At 44.5% G+C, this 19,566-nt stretch overlaps 1 protein-coding gene across 1 annotated transcript; it reads left to right on the forward strand.

Moving 5' to 3' along the window:
* The first annotated feature begins 1,325 nt into the window (after positions 1-1,325).
* s1pr2 (sphingosine-1-phosphate receptor 2) lies at positions 1,326-18,214 on the forward strand. The gene is made up of 2 exons (XM_084571055.1): positions 1,326-2,615; positions 14,980-18,214. Exon 2 carries the CDS (start codon positions 15,106-15,108, stop codon positions 16,219-16,221), a length of 1,116 nt encoding a protein of 371 aa, XP_084427181.1. The 5' UTR covers positions 1,326-2,615; positions 14,980-15,105; the 3' UTR covers positions 16,222-18,214.
* The last annotated feature ends 1,352 nt before the right edge of the window (positions 18,215-19,566 follow it).

Consider the following 19,566-nt stretch of genomic DNA (forward strand, 5'->3'; position numbering starts at 1 on the left):
AAGCGCTACAGAGATGAGTAACCCGAACGGTACACCATCTCCTCTTTGTAGGTTTGGTACCCTAGTTTCTGTTGCTGCTCAGTCACACAAGACCTTCTCACCGAGGTGCTTTGGTAAGTTCAGTTGGGGGTTTAGTGACCGCAGTTTGTCTGAATCGTCTTTCTACATCAGACAGCTGTGTAGGCATTGAGGTATAAATGTGAACGCAGTCTCTTTGAAGGAATGGTTTATTGTTTTCTGCGACTTATGTTTATTGACTGTTATTAGTGTATGATAAAAGTGCTTAGCTCAGCACAGAATAACACACAAAAAACACTAGCAGAACCCCTAAAGCTCAGGAATTAACACAGTTTGTCTCAATACTTTAATTTGAACAAAAACCAAAGTATAAAACCAGTTTATAAGTATGTTAATCAGCTAGATTTTGTGTTTTAAATATGCGTTTGCTATCATAACTTTTGGACTGAGCCCTCTTTTTATGACCGTCCAGGTAGGACAATACAATCCAGCAGGGTTTACACTGAGGTGTGTTTTGGGGAGCACATCCTTCTAGCACATGTAGTAATCTTCCTCTGGGTTGGCGGGCTGGGTACAGGAGGTTGCTAATAACAGCTGCCAGATGTGCACAGTCCCCTGGGTCCGTGCACATTCTCACAGACAATGGAATGCTTGTGAGGAGCCCCAGCAGGAAGTGAGGTCAGGGCTCTTGACCCCTCCCCTAAAGGCTCAGTGAGAGACACAGCAGTGGGGCAGCTTTTAGTGGAGCGGCCCCTGAAAGTGTCCCATCATAAACCTGCTGACAGCAAACCGTCAGTCCATAAAGCCCGTCTGCCACACATCCACCGCTCATTCAGCCCGCCAGCACTTCAGCTGAGAATAACTGAAACAAAAGCTGACTTCTGATGCGCCGTTAAACCGTTTAACGTTGGCTACACATCCTGTGGTTGCGAGTCGAAAACATTTGCCAACAGAAGTGTCACAAAGCTGATCTTTTTTGTCACAAGCCCTTCTTCCTTTTCTTTAGAAAGAGTACTTTCCACATTTACTGCGGGGGAGGCAGGGATCGACGTGGTAAGAGGGGATTACACAATCTTTCTCTCCCCCTAGTAAGCAGCAGCAGACATGAGTCAAAGTAGTTGAAACAGACTGGAAGAGCCCAGAAGGGCCAAGAGAGTCATGTTGAAACTTTTGTCGCGTCTCTAGGGTTGTTTCATTCTTCCTAGGTGGGAAGTGTGAGGAGCAGTGAGGTGCGCTGACGTCAATCGAGCCAGGTACACGACACGGGGCAGAGAAGCTGGCGCGTGTGCTTTTGAAGAAGTGCCACCGCCTTCCTGTCTTTTGGATTGCGGTCACATTTAGGGGAAAAACATATCAAAGTTACACTCAGAGTCGCACAGCTGTTTTCGCCAAAGCATTTCCGCTTTTCTTCACACACGTTCCCACAAGAAATGCCTCTCCATTTTGGAGGGCAAAACGTGTATTTATTCACCTTAAAGCGGAAGACAAAATCTCTCTCTCCATACATAAATGGGATGTTTTGTAAGCTAAATATCTATGATAACACTTTGCAGCTCCTTATTTTTCCACAGACACATGACATCATGCCCACTAGGGATGACTCTGACTTTCAACATAATAGCCCTGAAGACATTATTACCTCCTCTGGGACTGGATAGAGTCTCTTTCACAGGAACCAGCACCTGCCAAGGCACAGCCTGGATGACTAACAAGCCCTGACTTACCTTACTGCCTTGCCCTCCTTCCTTATTACACCTAGGCTGTATCCACGCACACCTGAGGGGAAAACAGGAAAATGACAGCTATGAGTCAACAAATGAAAACGGGAAAGGAGAAAAACAAATGATTTCGCTGCCATCCAGCTCTGCCTCTCTCAAGGGGAAACGGGGCCGCGATGAGTTGTAACTTGGGTTCATGCTGGGATCTGCCCGAGAGAGAGAGAGAGAGGAAGTGAGGAGGTTTAACATCTGGACTTCATTTTGCAGCGTGGGGAACACGTCCACTGGGCTTCAAAAGTACCTTCCATGTCCATGTTAATTACCGCCCACAGATCCGCACCGTTGTTGTATTTCGACAGAAAGAGAGTCGCGACTCCGCGTGGTTTTTTTTTTTTTTTTTTTTTTTTAATGACGGTTGCTCTCACTCCACGCGCTGCCTCTCGTGCGTGTCCCTGCGTGTGTGGGTGTGTGAGCGCGTACAGTGTGCGCGCGCCTCCCGACGAGCTGTTGTTCCCGGAGAGCGGCACGACAGTCAGATGGAGTAGAAGGACAAAAGAGAAAGTGCAACCCTTACTCATTTTAAACGTCCCCCCCAGTGTTGGCTGGTATCGCTTCTCGTTTGGTTGCAGCGCGGCGGGGTTTTTTTTTTCTGCGATTCACTCAGTTATGGATTTACCAGCGACTAGACGAGACACGCCGTCTAGCGCTCCGCCAAAGTTTTGATTGTCATCGCTGCTTCACAACCCCGGAGGAGAAGAAGAGGGGAGCGCTGAACCCTGAGGCAGCATTCACAGATACTGGTGACCACATGTGAGGACGTTTGGTGACAAATATTTATCCGACAGTCTTTTCGCCGGTCTCCACGATATCTCTCATGGGGTAAGTAAGGGCAACTATACTAGGCTACTGTTTGTGTGACCGCATGCGTTTCAGGAACCTAACAAAAGGATCTATATCTCTGGAACTACTGACAAGACACTAAAGTGTTAACTGTTTAGTGTTTAAAACAGGGATTAATTAAAGTAATAATAATAAAAAAAACTGTTTGGGTGTTCTCCTTGGTGCATTAGCGATCATCCAAGCGCGCAGAGACTAGACAAAAGTATTGAGTCACGAATTCATACAGCATATATGCAAATCTGCTCTGATATTTAGCACAAGCGGAAAAACTGTCGCGCCCACGGGCTACAGTGAATATTTGGACCCCGTGTGACAGTGGCATCTGTTAAACAATCGTTTTAATGAGTAATATTGCGCAGTGGTAAATATTAACTCGCATGGCTACAGCAGTGGAGGAGGAGGAGGAGGAGGAAGGGGGGGGGGTGGTTGGTTGTGGTGGTGGCAGCGGTGTTGGTGTTGAGGAGCGCAGTCTGGGGTACCATATGTAAACTGTATAGCCGTTGTTGGCGGCTGAGATGGGCTGCGTGCACCACGGGCGCGCAGGGGCCTCGCACACAATCACAACTGGGTTCCTTGGAGCCGTTGCGCAGCCTGCTGTGCACCCCTCACCCCGCCCCGCTCTGACCTCTCCGATGTTGTTGAGGCTTGTTCATCCGTCACTCTAAAGAAGGCATTGTATTGAGAGGATGTATTAATAAGACAAAAGCTCCCATTATCCCCGTGTACCGGAGTTAATCCCACGCGGAGTTCCTCAGAGGAAACCAGTCCAGAGCTTTACCTCGCACGGTCCCAACAATCAGAGAGCAACATTTGCATGATTGATGTTATTTGCAAACTGAAACTCATTTTAAAGTCGGCCTAGCTGAGGTCTTTGTCGCCACACAAAGAACGTACTGAACAGCACATGGTGTTTGGTTCTTTCCAAAAGGAGGATGCATAGGTGTCAGCAGTCCAGTAGGCATCCTGGGAGAATCCTCAAGTCACAGAGAGATAAGGTGATAAGGTAGAGGAACTAATGTTTATTGCCCAGATAAAAGCCTCCATCCATCATCCTCTATCCTGTGCTTGGTCTGGTTCAGTTTGCTCTCTGTGGCGGCGCTCATTAGCAGACTGTCTGACCTGCACAGACATGTGATCGTTTTATCTCGAGCTCCAGCTGAGGTATGAAGGTGTGAAACCAGCGACTCTAAAATGCAGAAAGAAGCTACAAAGCGCTTGGAGTCAAGACTAGCAAACATCTTACTGTGATAACACCAGCAGTAAGGGGTGAAGAGGAAGCACGGTCTGCAGCATAGAGGACAGGACTATCAGGTGTTGAAGGCCCTGTCAGCAGGTCCATTGATGCTAGGATGGTGCAAGAGCTGCTTGGTTTGTTTGGGGCGTGCATGACCACTAATGGACTCATGGACTCGGGTGCTTTTCCTCTCAGCATGTCTTGGACCGGCTGGAGACGGGGTGTACACAGACACACGTCCATCTGTGTTTGACACATGTGACCGCATGGCTCATTGCACCTGAACAACACAGCACCAGGCAGGGTCACTGCCACGCTTCTTCACTCGCTCCTTCACCCTATTCATCGCTGACGTGCGTAACCTATGGTTGCTGTAAAGAGTGTCAACTTATTGGCATCAAGGTACATGCAGTCTTTGGCTACGGACATCGGGCACACATGGTATTAGACTTAGCAGCCTATATTATATTAACTCAGCCCATTACATCATGAGCTCAGAATCTGTGTGCTGCTGAACCGGCTCACTGTGTACTTCTACAAGATGGCTGCCGTAATTGGACCTTTCTCAATGGGGCTGCTGAAGATAGCGTGAGAAATGAAGACAAATAGATGAGCTGAATAAACAAATAGATCTATAAGTGAACAGGCGGATAAATAAATTAATGGTAATTCTGTGGTGGGAACTAGATTTGTGGGACTTGTTTTTTTTTTTTTTTTTTACGGGTCACTAGGGGGTTGAAAGCGGGAATGGGTGGGTGGGTGGTGGCGATCCCTGAAGGATGCTCAGGTTTCAGCTCTGGCCTGGGAGCGGTCTGCTTATAGGAAGCGGGGAGAAGGCTTTTCCTTGGGGAAGCTGACTTCTCTTTTGTTGTCTGTGCTCACCACTTTATTCAGCCGGATCGGATGGGTAACAAAACTGGAAGATCAGAGGGCTGACCTGCCAGAGGCGCCTTGTCTTTTACCTGTTTAAATGAAACCAGTCAGAGGTCAATGCATACATACATACTGTTTAAAAAAAGAATAGGAGCGGTGGCAGATAACAGGAGACAATGCGTGTGTTCTTATGTTTCCTTTGTGATTCCTCTTTGATATTAATAGTGGTGTGTGGACCATGTGGGCTCCGCAGACGGTAAAGAATTGTAGCTGGTACTCCCCTTTGCAGAAAAACACTTTCCCTGGGTGTGGCAGCTGGAACAAAATAAACGCCTTCTGTTCGCGAGCTGCTGAGGCGCAAGTCACAACACACAGCTGACAGCGTGTACTTGCTGATTCACAGCCAGGAGCTGGGGCTGTCTCAGATCAGAGAAATAAATGTGCCGTCCTTTGCTTTTTACTCATTTTGTAAACACACCTGATAATGGGACGCGCTTGCTCTGTGTTGACAGGTAGAGAAACACACACACATACTCTCACACGCACACACACTTACTTGCTCTTTTTATCTCTTTTTTAAAGCAACCTTTCTGAGTTGTTAAAAAAAATAAATAAATAAAAAATCAGATAGTCGGTGACTCCGACTATCTGAGGTCGGTGACTCCGACTATCTGAGGAAGGTGTTTCACTCAGTGAAAGAACACATTAGCTTTAAAGTCTCCTGTTACATTCCTTTTCCACTTGAGGGACTTGGACAAACTACACGATCCCCATGACCAGGCACTGATGCTTGTAGCAGCATGCCAGGATTTCCTGATGCTTTCTGGTGTGGGGATAAGTATGTTCTTCTTCTCCCGCATTTCAAGCTTGGACCAGCCCGTGTTTCAAAACGCTGCCAGTTGGAAGTAGTGCAGAAAATTGTTTTCAGATTCGCCCTTTTCGCTGCACTGCGTCGCTTCGCAGACAGCAACATTATAACGTCTTTCACAAGACAATGAAAAGTAGATTGACTACAGGGGCGTCTGGTTACTGCTGCGGCTTTGGATGGGATAGGCGGCACTTTGCGACCTCCCTTTAGGTCATGCAGTTTGATTTATGAACTGAATCGGAGCGACCTCATGTTGTCTGTTGCCGCGGCAGGCTTAATCAGTGTGGTCATGTTGCGGTTTTCGGGGTTTTTTTTGGTCACTTTCAGGGCTTGCTCTCGGGAAATGTTGGAGCAGGTACACATGAAGATGCTGTGGTTTTGGAGACCTCCTCCACCTCCTCTTTTTTCTCCCCTCTTGGAAGTCTTTGTTATCCAGTCAGCTTTGTTTGTGCAGCTGGAAAACTCAGCATGATTACTTCAACACCCCACCTCCCCAGATCCAGAAGTAAGCTGGAGACGGTTTTCTTGGATTCTAAATTGCCCCATGCAGCCAGTGAGAGCCTGTTGGAGCCATTCATTTTGTCTGGAACTGAAAGTCTTTCATTCTGACTAGCTCTTTTACTCGTTGGATTTTCTAATCACTGACGGACTTATAAAAATAAGACGAAACCGTGAGGCACGTTAGAAATCGCTATTAAGGTTGTTTATCCTGCAAAGGCCTCAGCTTAAGTATTTCCATGACGGAATTAACTTACAGCCGAACACAAGCCGGGTCACGATAGAGGCCAGACAGTTCAGTTAGAACAGACCGACTGAGTGGAAGTGGATGTTGTTTACTTAAATGACAACTGCTCAAACATGTCTATTTTAGATGAGCCTGAGTCACGGCATTCCCCTTAATACGAATGGCACAACCGCAGCCGTAGTATCCTGTTTGTTATTTCATTTACATACCGAGATCTCTAAAACTGTCAGACTTTCAATTTTACTCACTCCATGCACACAATCACAAGCCTTTTAAACACAGATTGTAATTACGTTGGCCCTGCACGAATATTTTTTTTCACCTTTTTTTTTTTTTTTTAACCTTCCGCTCGTTTTTCAAGAAACAATTTCTCTTCAAAGCAACAAAGTCTTAAATTGTATAAAATGCCGGGATACGACTGAGGACTGTGTGGACACAACAATGTTCAATCTCCAGGCAACCGTGTTTTTCTCCAACAACAGAGCTGAGCTTAATGGATCTGGGTTTGCCAGAGCAGTCTGGAGTTGTTTTTCTATACAGGGCCATGGGGAGAAATGGAAGCCCTCCATCAATATATCATCTTATCAGTGGGTGCTAGGCAAAAGCAATCAGGGTGGCTTTGTGCCCCTGCTTGTTGGCCTGTGCAGACGTTATCATTTTCCACTGTGGAGTGCTCTGCTTTATCACCTCAACAGCACCCTTTCCTATTCTGCTGTGCTGTCCTATCGCCGTAGAGATGTTCAGCGCTCCGAATCACTGCAGTGCCAGTGCGGCTAACACGAGTGTCACAGACATGGCAGGTGTGAACCGATGTATGCCCTCTCGTCTCGTGTTCGCTGGCACGCCATATGCAACGAATAATCGCAAGTTCTCTCACGGCATCCCCGTAATTTCCCTATGAAGCAAGAAAACATGAGAAGGGGTGGAGTTCAAGGCCTGGCAATAGAGTAGAATAGGAGCAGGGAGGTGGGACAATAGATACCTGAAGAGAACTGAAAACCATTCATTAGGAGAGACCTCACTGTAAAGGCAAGAACTTGGTAAGTGTCATGGGAGGGACTGAAATCTGAATCAAGAACAACTCAGCCATTAGACATGAGGTTTCTGAATCAGGGCGGCTAGACATACTGTAACTTAATTTCCTTTTCTGCACCTCACAAGCCAGTGTACACTGCAGATAGCTGCAGCTGCCTTTACAAATCAACCCGAAAATAAAAAATGAATGTGGCGACGATGTGCTGATATCGCACTCGATGTACTAGCCCTACGTGTCTAAAAAGAGTGTCTTGTGGTTAGCTTTAGCACGAACAGCTGCAAATCCAACAAAATGCGACAAAATGTTGGTCACACTTGTGGGTTACCTCTTGAATTCTGCAAATGATGTATGACTTTTTCATATCGAGCAAATCTTGGGACATTTTGCACAGCAGATTCACATCCTTTATGTAAATGACTTGTCTTCATGTTTCATAACAAGGGTCGTAACGGTTATATATTTGTCATCCATGACAATGCGCGACACATGACACACTGTGTCTGAGTTTGTGGTCTCTCGGCGTAGAGCCCCAGACTTTCCTGAACTGAAAGCTGATTGCACTGTATGTGTTGTAATGAAGTCTTAAATGGGGGGCTACATGAACATGTCGGCTTCAGATGTGAGTTAAATAAAAAACGCCTTGATGTGCATTTAATCACCCCTTTGTGGTCTTTTGATCTCTGTGGTGAAGTTGAAAATATATGAGGCAAGGGGGGTGGGTGATAGGCTGGGGATGATGTGGTTCAGCAGACTGGGGAGTGGGCATAAAGAAGAAATATGCAAAATAGAGCGATATAAAAACAAAAATGAATAATCTTGAAACATAACTTAAGTTGACAGGAATGAGGGTGAATGTATTACAGTAACTGCCTCTCAGGCGCCACCTTCGGAGATTCCCCGCCCCCTATTGGGGCAGCGAAGAGAAGAGAATTAGAGTGGAGTGAAGAGGGGGTGGTGGAGTGTGTGTGTGTGTGTGTGTGGGGGGGGGGGGGGGGGGGGGGGGTATGGTTCCTGAGGCTGTATGATGCCCTTCTTTATACACAGCTCTTTGTCTTCAGTTCCCCTCACTGTTATTCCAGGAACCCAACAACACATTGAACAGCTGTGATAAATAAAGCAACACAACTTTACTGAGCTGACTTAGAGAATAACACCTTCGCTATATGAAAACGAGGAATAAAACGTTCATTTTGTTCCAGACTTAACTGTGCTGACAGACTGGGACCCTCAGAAGAGGCTGTGCTCAAACTGTCAAACTGTCTGACGAGCGAAAGGGTAATCCCTAATTATACGATATATTGGGGACAACCTTTCTCCCAGTATCTAGCAGCTTATATTTTAATGACACGTGGCTGTGTTAATAATAGCCAACAAAGAGAGGGGAAGGTCTGGTTGATGGTGTTAAAATGAAACCACGTACCATGTGTGAAAACACAAGAAGGAACCGTTTAATGTGTCAATAATAAGGAACTTCTTTGTTCTTTGCCTCTCAATCAGCGCCGTGATGCAGGTAGGACACGGACTGATTCTGTCATAAATACTTCTGTTTTTTTGTGCGTTCTGTTGTTTTTTGTTGTTGTCGTTTTATGTGATCTAGGTCGGCTAGTATTAAAAATATTTGCTACCAGTTTGTTTTGGTTGTTGTTAAATTAGTTGGCTCCTCTCACTTCCTCTTAGAGATGTTTCAGCCCCCAATCTCATATTTTCCAGACTGCTGCGCCTGTCGATCAAGCCTTTGTCTCGTCTGCACTTCCCCCCCAAAACCTTTCGTTTTTCTTCATCTGGTGACTTTTTCTGAACTTCTGGTGTTTCAAAACCGCAGATCCATTTGACAGCGTTTCACCCCTCCACCATGAGCACGTACTGTCTTTGCTCTCGTCCCCTTGAGTGCATTGTGGGAAATCACTGCCAGAACGTGTCAGCCTCTCTGTCTCCGCGGATTCCGCTACCTCGATATCCTGTCTTCAAACACGAGTAAACAGCTGCTTATAGCACGTCAAATATATGTCTAAAGAGGGTTTGCACGCTTAACACTTGTGGCTCGGCCTGGGGCGGTGTGACTTTGTGCTGTGAATATCTAGCAATTGGTTGAGTTTTGAGGTTTTGAAGTCATTTCTACATTGGGTAACAGCTGCTCTGCTTTGTAGAAAGCTGAGGTTAAAAAGTGTAATTTGACCTCGCGTATTTTGTTGAATGTTATTCCCATATCATAGCTATCTTTATGCTCACTGTTTTTGGCATTGCCCTTATCACTGAGCTTGTCTACACTGTGGCCCATGACAGAGATAAGGTTGTCGTGACTAAATAAGTATTGTTCTGCTTTCGAACCTGCAGAATAGTCACTTTGCGTGACTATAGTGTAGTGAGATCACTCGTATCGTGGTTACAACATAAATCCACCTCGTTCCTGTTTCAGTGATCGTGGAAAAGTGAATGCGTTTTCCCGGAAACTGCCACTGAGCAATCAATACCGTGCTGATGCAAAAAAAAAGATTTTACACAGAAAAAGCCTGGGGCTCAGGATTGATAGATAGAGTGGCAAAGAGACAGTGCAGCCACCTGCCAGTGGACCAGCAGGACACAGTCCAATCCCTGTGCTTTCTGGTTGCGCAAAGCAAAAACAACGCACTGAGCTGTCAGTGTAAAGACATAAATGTCAAAAGGTTTAACAAATGGAAACTCCTGAATGACTGCAGGAGTTTTATAAACATACATCTGCCAGTTCAGTCACTTCCTTCGAGCTTCTGTGGTAGCAGCGGTGAAACCTTGCGGTGGCAATTGTGCTATCTGCCTGCTACCCAACGTGCCAACACATCGCTGGTGAGAATTTCTACTTGTCTGTGTAATTTTCCTCCGGGGAAACTCTGCCCTTCACAAAGTTGCATCTCCAGCATGGAGGAGCAAATAAATACAGTGATGAACATAATGTGTCACTTCAAAAAGCCCCGGACAATCCGTCCTCAGGCCAGTTACAGGATGCTCGGACACCAGGGGTGGGTGGAAGAAGAAAGATGTAGACTGACCTTGCTTATATTTGCCTCAAAGTGCTCTCACAGAGAAGATAAACAGTGATAGTAATGAACAGGAAAGAACAAATCAGAGGCTTTCTGTGTGTGCGATGGATAACTTTGTGGCTGTTCAAGAAACTGAGGAGAGATTACTGGAAGAAGAAAAGCCTCGTGTCTCACAGAGGGGGCAGGAATCCATTAAATCTTAAACAGGAAAAGGTACATATTTACATTCTTTTACGGTCGCTCACACTGCTGCCTTTTTCAAATGCTACGAGTCTGGATTTGTGCTTTGTTGCAGTTGTATGGAGGAGTTGGAGAGAGCGTTACAGGATGTGTCAGACCGCAAACAGCTCAGCAGCAGCACATACACACTGTGCGAATATCACCAGTAAACGAACACGGAACACAATTTAAATAGGATCCAGATAAGATGCAAATGTAAACTAACTGTCCCAGCTTGCTCCTATCTGAAATGATGATAGTGGAAGATTGCACGCGTGAGTAACAGTGTGTGAACGGATGGAAGCGATGGGAAGGATTGTGAGCTCTGTTTTTGTTCTAAGTGCTTCCCCCCCCCCCAGAGAAAGAGGAGCCAGGTTTTTAGTAAAGTGGAACACGTAGCAGGTGCTAATGGGGCGCCGTTGCCTTGGTTTTTTTGGTTTTTGGTGAGCAGACGCTCTGCTAATTTGGGCTTATCAGGTGTTTTTGAAAAGAAAAAACAAAGCACCTGAGGCTTTTGTGCAGCCGTCAGTGCCGTGATGGAGAGGAGAACTTCTCAGGATTAGAAGAAAACAAGAGATCGCCTTTCAGCAGCACCCATATTTTCAGTTATCTTTTCCACGTTATAAAAATGGCCATACAAAAATGCGTCTTAAAAGCAAGCAGAGCTGTGAAAGTCACAAAATCGTGCGTAGGTTGTAGGCCTTATTAAGATTTGTTTGCATAAGTTCCGACAGTTAATGAGAAACAGTTTTCGTGATGATTGTAATCAAATCTTTCTAATAGGATATCCTGTCTCAGGTGCCGGGCCTTGGCTTCCTTTGTCTCTGTGCAACGTGTTTTTAGCGTCCTATATCCGCAGCTGCTTCTGTCATCGTTACCTCTAACCTTGTTTTAGCTTTTCTGTGAAATCCAGACGGAACATGTTGTCTCTCTGAAACCCCTCTACACCTTCACCTACATCGCACTACTTCCACCAGATTAACCAGATACTCTCGGCATTTCTCACCTCTGCTTCTCTCACGGAAAACGCTGTATGTTGCATTAAGTAACTAACAACTATACGTGACTCCAGTTTTCACAGTATATGCAAGACACGCACGTAGGCGTGAATCTGCAGATTTGTAAACTATGTATTTTACATTGAAACAATTCACATTGCATATAGATTCTTATACATGTTGTCCAGATGTATGCATTTACACGTACTTAAACGTGCAGTTAGGTTTAGATAGAGCTTAATAAATACAGAGTTGCATTGAACATACAAATGCCTGCAAGTATCTGGTGCACAAGACAAGTATTTAAATATAATTTTGAGCATATGATTAAGATTCTAATATTTTAAAATTATTTTAAATAAATAAATAAATTGTATTCAGGTGTTGCATATGTTTTTAACCCTTCCTACCTAATATTAATATGACATTAAATGGTTAATTTCTGAACAGTTAAACTGCACTGACATACTGTAATGCATTTATTATTTTATTTTTTTTTAAGGGGTTGTTGCTTTATTTTTACCCATTGCACTGTCAGGAAGAGAATCCTTGGTCGCCGTGGCATGACAACACTTCGGTCGATGTGTTAAGTCTGTCGTGGAGTGTGACAGCGATGTCTGGGTTTGGGTTGAGTGCAGGGCACGGGAGGGGAGGGGTTAGGCCGCAGGAAGTCTGCACCTGCACCGCTGCTGACCAATCACCGTGGAAACACCTGAGCGGCACATGGCAGGTGGAGGGGCAGGGCCGGGGCCGGGCCGCTACTAGACAGGCCTGTAGGCAAACCAGCTTGTCAGGTTTCCCACATGCAGTGAAATCCCTTGATGACAGATGCCAAAGACTCCTTGGTGACAGGAGGACCTCGAGTTGTCTGCACAATAGATGGGAAGAGAACTGTCCCGGAAAAAAATAAAAAAATAAATAAAAAATAAAAAAAACTGGCAGGGTTTTAGAGAAAGCCCGAGCTGAAACAAAGCAAAAACCTGTCTGATTTTGCCTGAGCAGACAGGAGACTGTGGACTTACAGGAATGGTCTCTTGGGTGAATAAAATCATTATAAGCAGAAATAATACAAGCTAATGCAATCACCTCGGCGCAGCTGGCTCACGTGCTCAAGCTCAAGCCTCCAATTTGTGTCTATTAATGGAGCTAAAACGGATAGGGAGGAGATGAGCCGTCCTGATACGGTGCTTCGATAAGGGAGTGCTCAGCTGTAAATAAATTTCTGCTATGATACCGTTGCTGCAGCCAAATGGAAGTACGCTGTCCTATTATTAAGACTGAAGGCCAATGCTATGCACACTGAAGGAGACTATTGTTCTTTGTTCCTGCTTGAGGAAGCAGTACTCTGGTTATTACTGGCAGCCAATAGCAGCTCTGTGCTTAACCTGCCTGCATGCAGACAACTGCAACCTTCCAGAGTGGGTTTGCTTTTTTTAGTTGACTTTTCACTGTTTTTAGTTTCAGTATAAGTGTTTTTTTTAATTATTATAATCTGAGGGGTATTTCTTAAGGTCAAAATTTAAGACGGTATTAGATCACAAACACAACACATAAAGGAAACTGACTCACAGTCATGTCTCAATACTAAAACAAACGCACCAGTGCTCTATCATGCTTTTGTGTTGACAAAGACTAAAGCACAAGATGCTTCCTGTATTACTCAGTAGGTAGTGTTTTTTATTTATTTTTTTTTTTCAGTAGAAAATAGTTTATTTTTAGAATTTATTTTTATTCTGCTCATGTGAAACTCTTCTGGTTCTTTTGGTTTTTTGTGTAGTATCAATTGTAAACTTGGTCACAAATAGCTGTGTGTGTGTGTGATGAAAGATTTCATGCATGTGTAAAATCCCGTGGTGCAACAACATCACGTCGACGGGTTCGTGTATATGCGTGCGCGCGCGTCACGGTGATGTCTCAGATTCCTGCCATTGTGTCCAGATGCCGTTCCACATGCATGCTCGCTGTCTGGCTTTGTCTCGCTCCGTCTTTATCTTTTTAGTCTCTCAGGTTAGGGGAGAAGAGATCCAGGCCTGGTTTCCACAATTTTTTTTTTTTTTTTCGTGAGTGGCTGTTGCCGTCCAGGCCGGCCAAGACAGGGAAGCATCAGTGTTGAATTACCTTAAGAGCTGGCCTGCAGAAGGATCCTGTTACTTTAGACAGGTTTAATACACCAGCTCCACCTCTAATTAGATTTCCAGAGCCTCCAACTTTCCTTTGTTTCCAGCCCTGTAGCTGCAGCCCATTTAGTTTTGTTTGGTTTTTAGGTTTCTCCTTGAAAAGAGTAATTTGACCCCAGGTTGGTAGTTCACATGTTAAAATCTTAGTTAATTTCTTTAGGTGGGTCAAAAAAAAAAGGTTTCCCACTTTGGTTTCACACTAGTAATTAATCTGTCTGAACACAAAGAAATCAGATTCATTACTACAGTGAGAATTACCTGACCGAGTTTGTAAACTTGCAACGCACTGATACTCTACAATCAAGTCTTTCAGGGCTTTTCACCCCCTCTTCCTCTCGGGTATCTATTTGATTTGCTGTTGGCTCTTTTGAACGGGCTGGTTGGGTAGGTCGGGATGAAGTGGTCTGCCTGATCCACAAGCTATGCTGAAGTTTCAAGAGGTAGCTCACTGAGGTGGAATGGTTCGCTTACCACAACAATGCCATGTGTTGACAGCCGAGCTCTCGAACGGGGTTAGTGGAATGTCCCATTCAGAGTGAGAGCGCTGCCCTTCGTCTAAGCACCTGCACTCACGTAGCTTTTATTCTTTTACCTGAAGATGATCTCCGTCTGTTCAGGTTCCCCATCCAAAAAAAAGTTAAGACCTTTGCGCGTTATTATACCTCTGAGAGGATTTAAGTTTTCTTCCAGAGTATTTTTTACGATAACACACAAAGTCGCTGTTAACCACAGGATTATTACTTTCCCTTCCTTCCAGACCTCAACAAACTGCAAGAGTTGCAACTCGTTTTCAGGTCATTCTCTTGTGTCATGTGATCGTATGTGTTTAAATGTCAATGTCAACTTCTTATTTTGAATCTGTTGGGGTATGTACGAGACTTCTGATAAAAGAAGTCCCTATTCTGAAGCTTATTTTAAAGTTAATTTCATTTCCTTCTGGCTTTGACTGTGGGTCATTACCATGGAGCCTTCTTCAAGTAAATTCCAAAAAAAAATAAATGTTTAGCTTCCACTTCACAGGCTGAGGAACAGGTTGTTGCCTGGATACTGTGTTTTGCTTTAGGCTTGCATTTGCAAGCAGGTCGCTTTGCTAAAAGTGTATGTTTGCATTGTGTCTGTTTATTTAAATAATGTGACATTTCCTCTGTCAGTAACTCAGGCCTCTGTCTGTCTTTGCAGGTGACCCACATAGAGCTCCTGAGACGTGACTGTGGGACAGACAGTCTCCTTCCCAGTCCTCTTCCTGTCCTTTCCTTAAGGGCAATAATTACTGGTATAGACGCTCTCCACAACTCCACTGAGTGAATGAATCTTTGCCGTAAAGCCGCTGTGCTCTGCCACCCTGTCACCATGAAGAGCAAGTATTCCCAGTACTACAATCGGAGTCTGATCCACTCCTACTATGCCTTTGCTAAGAACATGACGGCCCAGGAACTAGACAAAGCCATTGAGAATAAAAAACATCTCACTGCCCTCAACATTGCCATCGTGGTCCTCTGCACCATCATCATCCTTGAAAATCTGCTGGTTCTGATTGCCGTCTGCCGCAACAAGAAGTTCCACTCAGCCATGTTTTTCTTCATCGGCAACCTGGCGTTTTCCGACCTGCTGGCAGGCTCAGCCTACATAGCCAACATTTTTCTATCAGGGTCAAGGACCTTTGAGCTGGTGCCTGTACAGTGGTTCATCAGGGAGGGCACTGCGTTCATTGCTCTGGCTGCTTCGGTCTTCAGCTTGCTGGCAATAGCTATAGAGCGCTACATCGCTATCACCAAGGTCAAGGTGTACGGCTCCAACAAAACGTGCCGAATGTTTCTCCTGATAGGAGCCTGCTGGGTCACCTCCATCCTGCTCGGAGGCCTCCCCATCATTGGCTGGAACTGCATTAACAGCCTCCCTGAATGCTCAGCTGTATTGCCGCTCTACTCCAAGATATACATCCTCTTTGTTGTCACCATTTTCAGCCTCATACTACTCGCTATTGTCATCCTCTATGTAAAGATCTACTTGATTGTCCGTTCCAGCCACCAGGAAGCGGCCAACTCACAAGCCTATGCCCTTTTGAAAACTGTCACAATAGTGCTGGGAGTCTTCATTATGTGCTGGCTGCCTGCTTTCACCATTCTACTCTTAGATTCATCCTGCAAGATACAATCCTGCCCTGTCCTCTCCAAAGCAGACATCTTTTTTGGCTTCGCCACCCTGAACTCGGCGCTTAACCCTGTGATCTACACGCTGCGCAGCAAAGACATGAGAAAAGAGTTCCTGCGAGTGTTGTGTTGCTGGGGGGTGCTGCACAGCGGGCGCCCCTCTGACCGTTGTCTGGTCCCTCTAAAGAGCTCCAGCTCTCTGGAACACTGCACCCACAAACATGAACACCAGACCACACCCATCATGCAAGACTGCACTACCTGCGTCTGACAAACACATCCGAGGGGCTGGTCTGTGTGTGTGTGAGAGAGAGAGAGAGAGAGAGCGAGAGAGAGAGAGAGAGAGAGAGACAGAGAGCACGCGCGCATATGTGATCAAGTGGAGAGGCTGCAGTGGGACGGACGCATGTCAAAAAGAGGAGAAAGCACACCCTGGGACTAAGAGGTCTACTGAGCCCGGGGCGCTTCTCTCTAAAGAGACACAGTCTATAATGCAGACTTGCAATCCAAACTGTATGAATTCACAATCAGCCATGCAGCAGGGGTAAATACTCAATGTTTCAAGAGGGAACCAAGGTCATTAGTGGTAACATTCAGAAATGTGAAAAAAAAACTTTTGTAATGGTACTTTTACTAATTATTATGGAGCAAACCATTCTCACGTATATGCCTGTCAACTTGTTTTTCTTTCAAAACATGTAAACCCCTGTGGAAAAGACAAAAAGAGAAACATGCATTATATCAAAGCGATGGTGACTCATTTTGGACCCTTCAGAGAAACAAACTGTGTCAATGCAAGATTGCACTTTGTAGATTACTGTATTTATCAGCATCATTGAGCACTCCAAAGAAGTCAAATTACTAAGTGATCCCTCAACAAAACCAGGGCTATATAATCCCTATATAACCTTGTTTAAACCATTTGATAAACTACAACAAACTTACATAATCTGCTAACATATAATGCATGAAAATCTAACTCTGTTGTAAGCGCTAAATGTGTATGATATACTCCAGCTCCAACCTCCATCACTAACACCCCTTCCCTCATTTGTCCTCATAATCTGTCCCTCTTGCTTTTACTGTTGTCTGTTGTATCTTAACAGTTTCCGCAGAGGAAGGCCTAATCAGAAATGCACATTTCCTAAAGTGAGTTGGCACTGACGAGCTTTACTCAATGACAGCTGTCCCGCAGCTTTGACAAAATGGGGCCGGGGTCTTGACAGTGTTGTGGCAACGTAGCAGCAACGTGCCGTCGCTGGTTATGCCTTCCTCTTGGGGAGAAAAAAAAAAAAAGGCTGAATGTATGTATGAAGTGTTTGGGGCGTACGCTCCGTTGTTGACAGTATTATTGATCATCATTTGAGTTACCAAGTCACTGACGAGCAGAGAGTGGGATGAACAGGGTAGGTCACTCTCACTGTGAAGTCTTAAATAGCGCCGTGAACAAGAATTGGTTGCGAACATCCTGGATTGATTTGCTAGCCATATGCCTCGTGCAACTAAGACAAAACCACGTCTCATCTTTCCAAAGACCCCTCAACGCCCCTATAAAATAGGGGGAGATCCGGTTTCAAGCGCAGAGGAGAGGGATTTGCTCCCATTTGAAAGCAGCATGGGAGACGAGCTTCACCCTCATTTTCTGATGAGCTACAACATACAGCTTTCTTCAGCCGTAGGAAGTCCTGTTTTTAATTGTCCGGTTCCTGTTGTTCAGGGTTACACTAACCTTCTTCCTGTAGACACAATTAAAGATCTTCTCTCCATCAAGTGTTCTATATATTGACTTTTATACTTAGATGGCCAAGTAGAAACGGTGAAAAGCACTTTGGCAGCTTCAGTGATGTTTCCTTTCCCCCAATTTTTTTTTTCAAATGGAGAGGTGCTTCAATCTGTGTACCTTCGGCTTCATAGTATGTCAGACTTTGATTTTTGTATGAATATATGAATAACTATGTATGTTTGTAAGTATGTATGTATCTTTGTACAGTATGTATGATTTGACGTTGTATGACATGTCTCGTGTGCAATAGCCTTGTGTGTCCAGTAGCACGCTGCCTATCTTAAATTGGTACAATCTGAAACACTAATGTAGGTACACAAGCATTTTGTTAATTGCATTCCAGTTTTATAAAATAAATGAAATACTGTAAAAAAAAAACAACAACAGTGTCTTCAGGTTTATTTCCGAGCTGTAAACAAATTCAGCCGCAGCTATGACTCCTCTGCAGGCCCTGAGATGTTTTCCCATTGTGCCTACATTTGAGATGTATTCAAAATGAAGCATTAAATCCAGACATGCTCTGACAAGGTCAGAAAACCACTAGCTTCAACATGAAAGCCTGAAGTTGTTCGTGCAAATGCTGCGTGGGCATTAATCATGGCTCTGTTTCCCAATAAAATTATTTCGTTGCTTAAAGGCTAAAGCAAGACAGGACAACGATGGGAAGCTGGGCAGAGGGCAGGGAGGCTGAAAACGGGGTGTGGTGAAGAAGACTATTTGGAAGATAGTTTGTCTGAGAGAAGCACAAAGAAAGGCCCCAGGAGAGGTTTTCGGCTAAGGGGGAGACTTGGGGCGAGGGGAGAGGCTGACTTATAGTGGCCTTGAGAGAGTTGGGCCTGTTTCCTGTCAGACGTCCAGGATTCCTGGGTGGGAACACTGACTGAATCAGCCCCAGGAGGCTGCGCTGCTGGGAAGTCTGCCAAGTCTTTCCAGTGCCCTGCAGGATATTACATCACACTCAAAAACCTGTAGGTGAAGTTGTGTATAAAAAAAGTCATCACATAAGACCCATGAAAGTTTATTCCTGGGAAATGGAAGTTTGGAATACTTCACAAGTAATATTCTATCTATCCTAATACTAAATAAGACTCACCACAAAAAACAAGTAAACAAGCAACTACTTAACACGCAACGAGTACACCCACATGCACAAAACAATGACAACTGTTAAGTTAATACAGTATATTAATTCTGTAGATCCAACTTCACTAAACTAACCATAGTCATGATCTTAGTAGGTTTACGTATTTACAGGGAGAAGATTGAACTCATGACAACTTAATGCCAGTTGTTTTTACTAGTAATATAGTGCCACCTTGTGGTAAAACAGACATATGGCTGGCCATAGTTCAAAGAAGTTTACTCAATACTGTACTTTACCTGCAAGACACAGGAAAATTTAGACACTTCCAACCCTTATATTTCATATTAACAGCCCTAAAATAGTAGTGGTAAAATTCTAATAATACATGTTGTTATTATGACACAAATTGTGTCATAAAACATCTTATGTTTGCAAGCACAAGTGCTGAAGGTCAGGGATCACAGTCTCTATTTTTCTTTTCTCTAAATAATGTCAAAGATGTAAGGTGATGGAGGCTACTTTGTTTATTATTATAGATTAAGTAATGATAGCTTTCTGAGCTTTTAGTCTGCAACAACTGTTCATTTTACATAGAGCAGATCTTCCATTCTGAGTGAATTGGCCTTTGTGGTTTTCTCACAGTACGCTGATGGATGGTCAGCTGAAATACTGGCAACTAGAGTGTCTGGAAATGCATTATTTTCCATATATGTGTCTCACATCAGAAACAGAAACGGATTCATGTGAGA

This window comes from Chelon labrosus, assembly GCF_963514085.1.
Source record: "Chelon labrosus genome assembly, chromosome: 21".
In the NCBI taxonomy this organism is placed as follows: domain Eukaryota; kingdom Metazoa; phylum Chordata; class Actinopteri; order Mugiliformes; family Mugilidae; genus Chelon; species Chelon labrosus.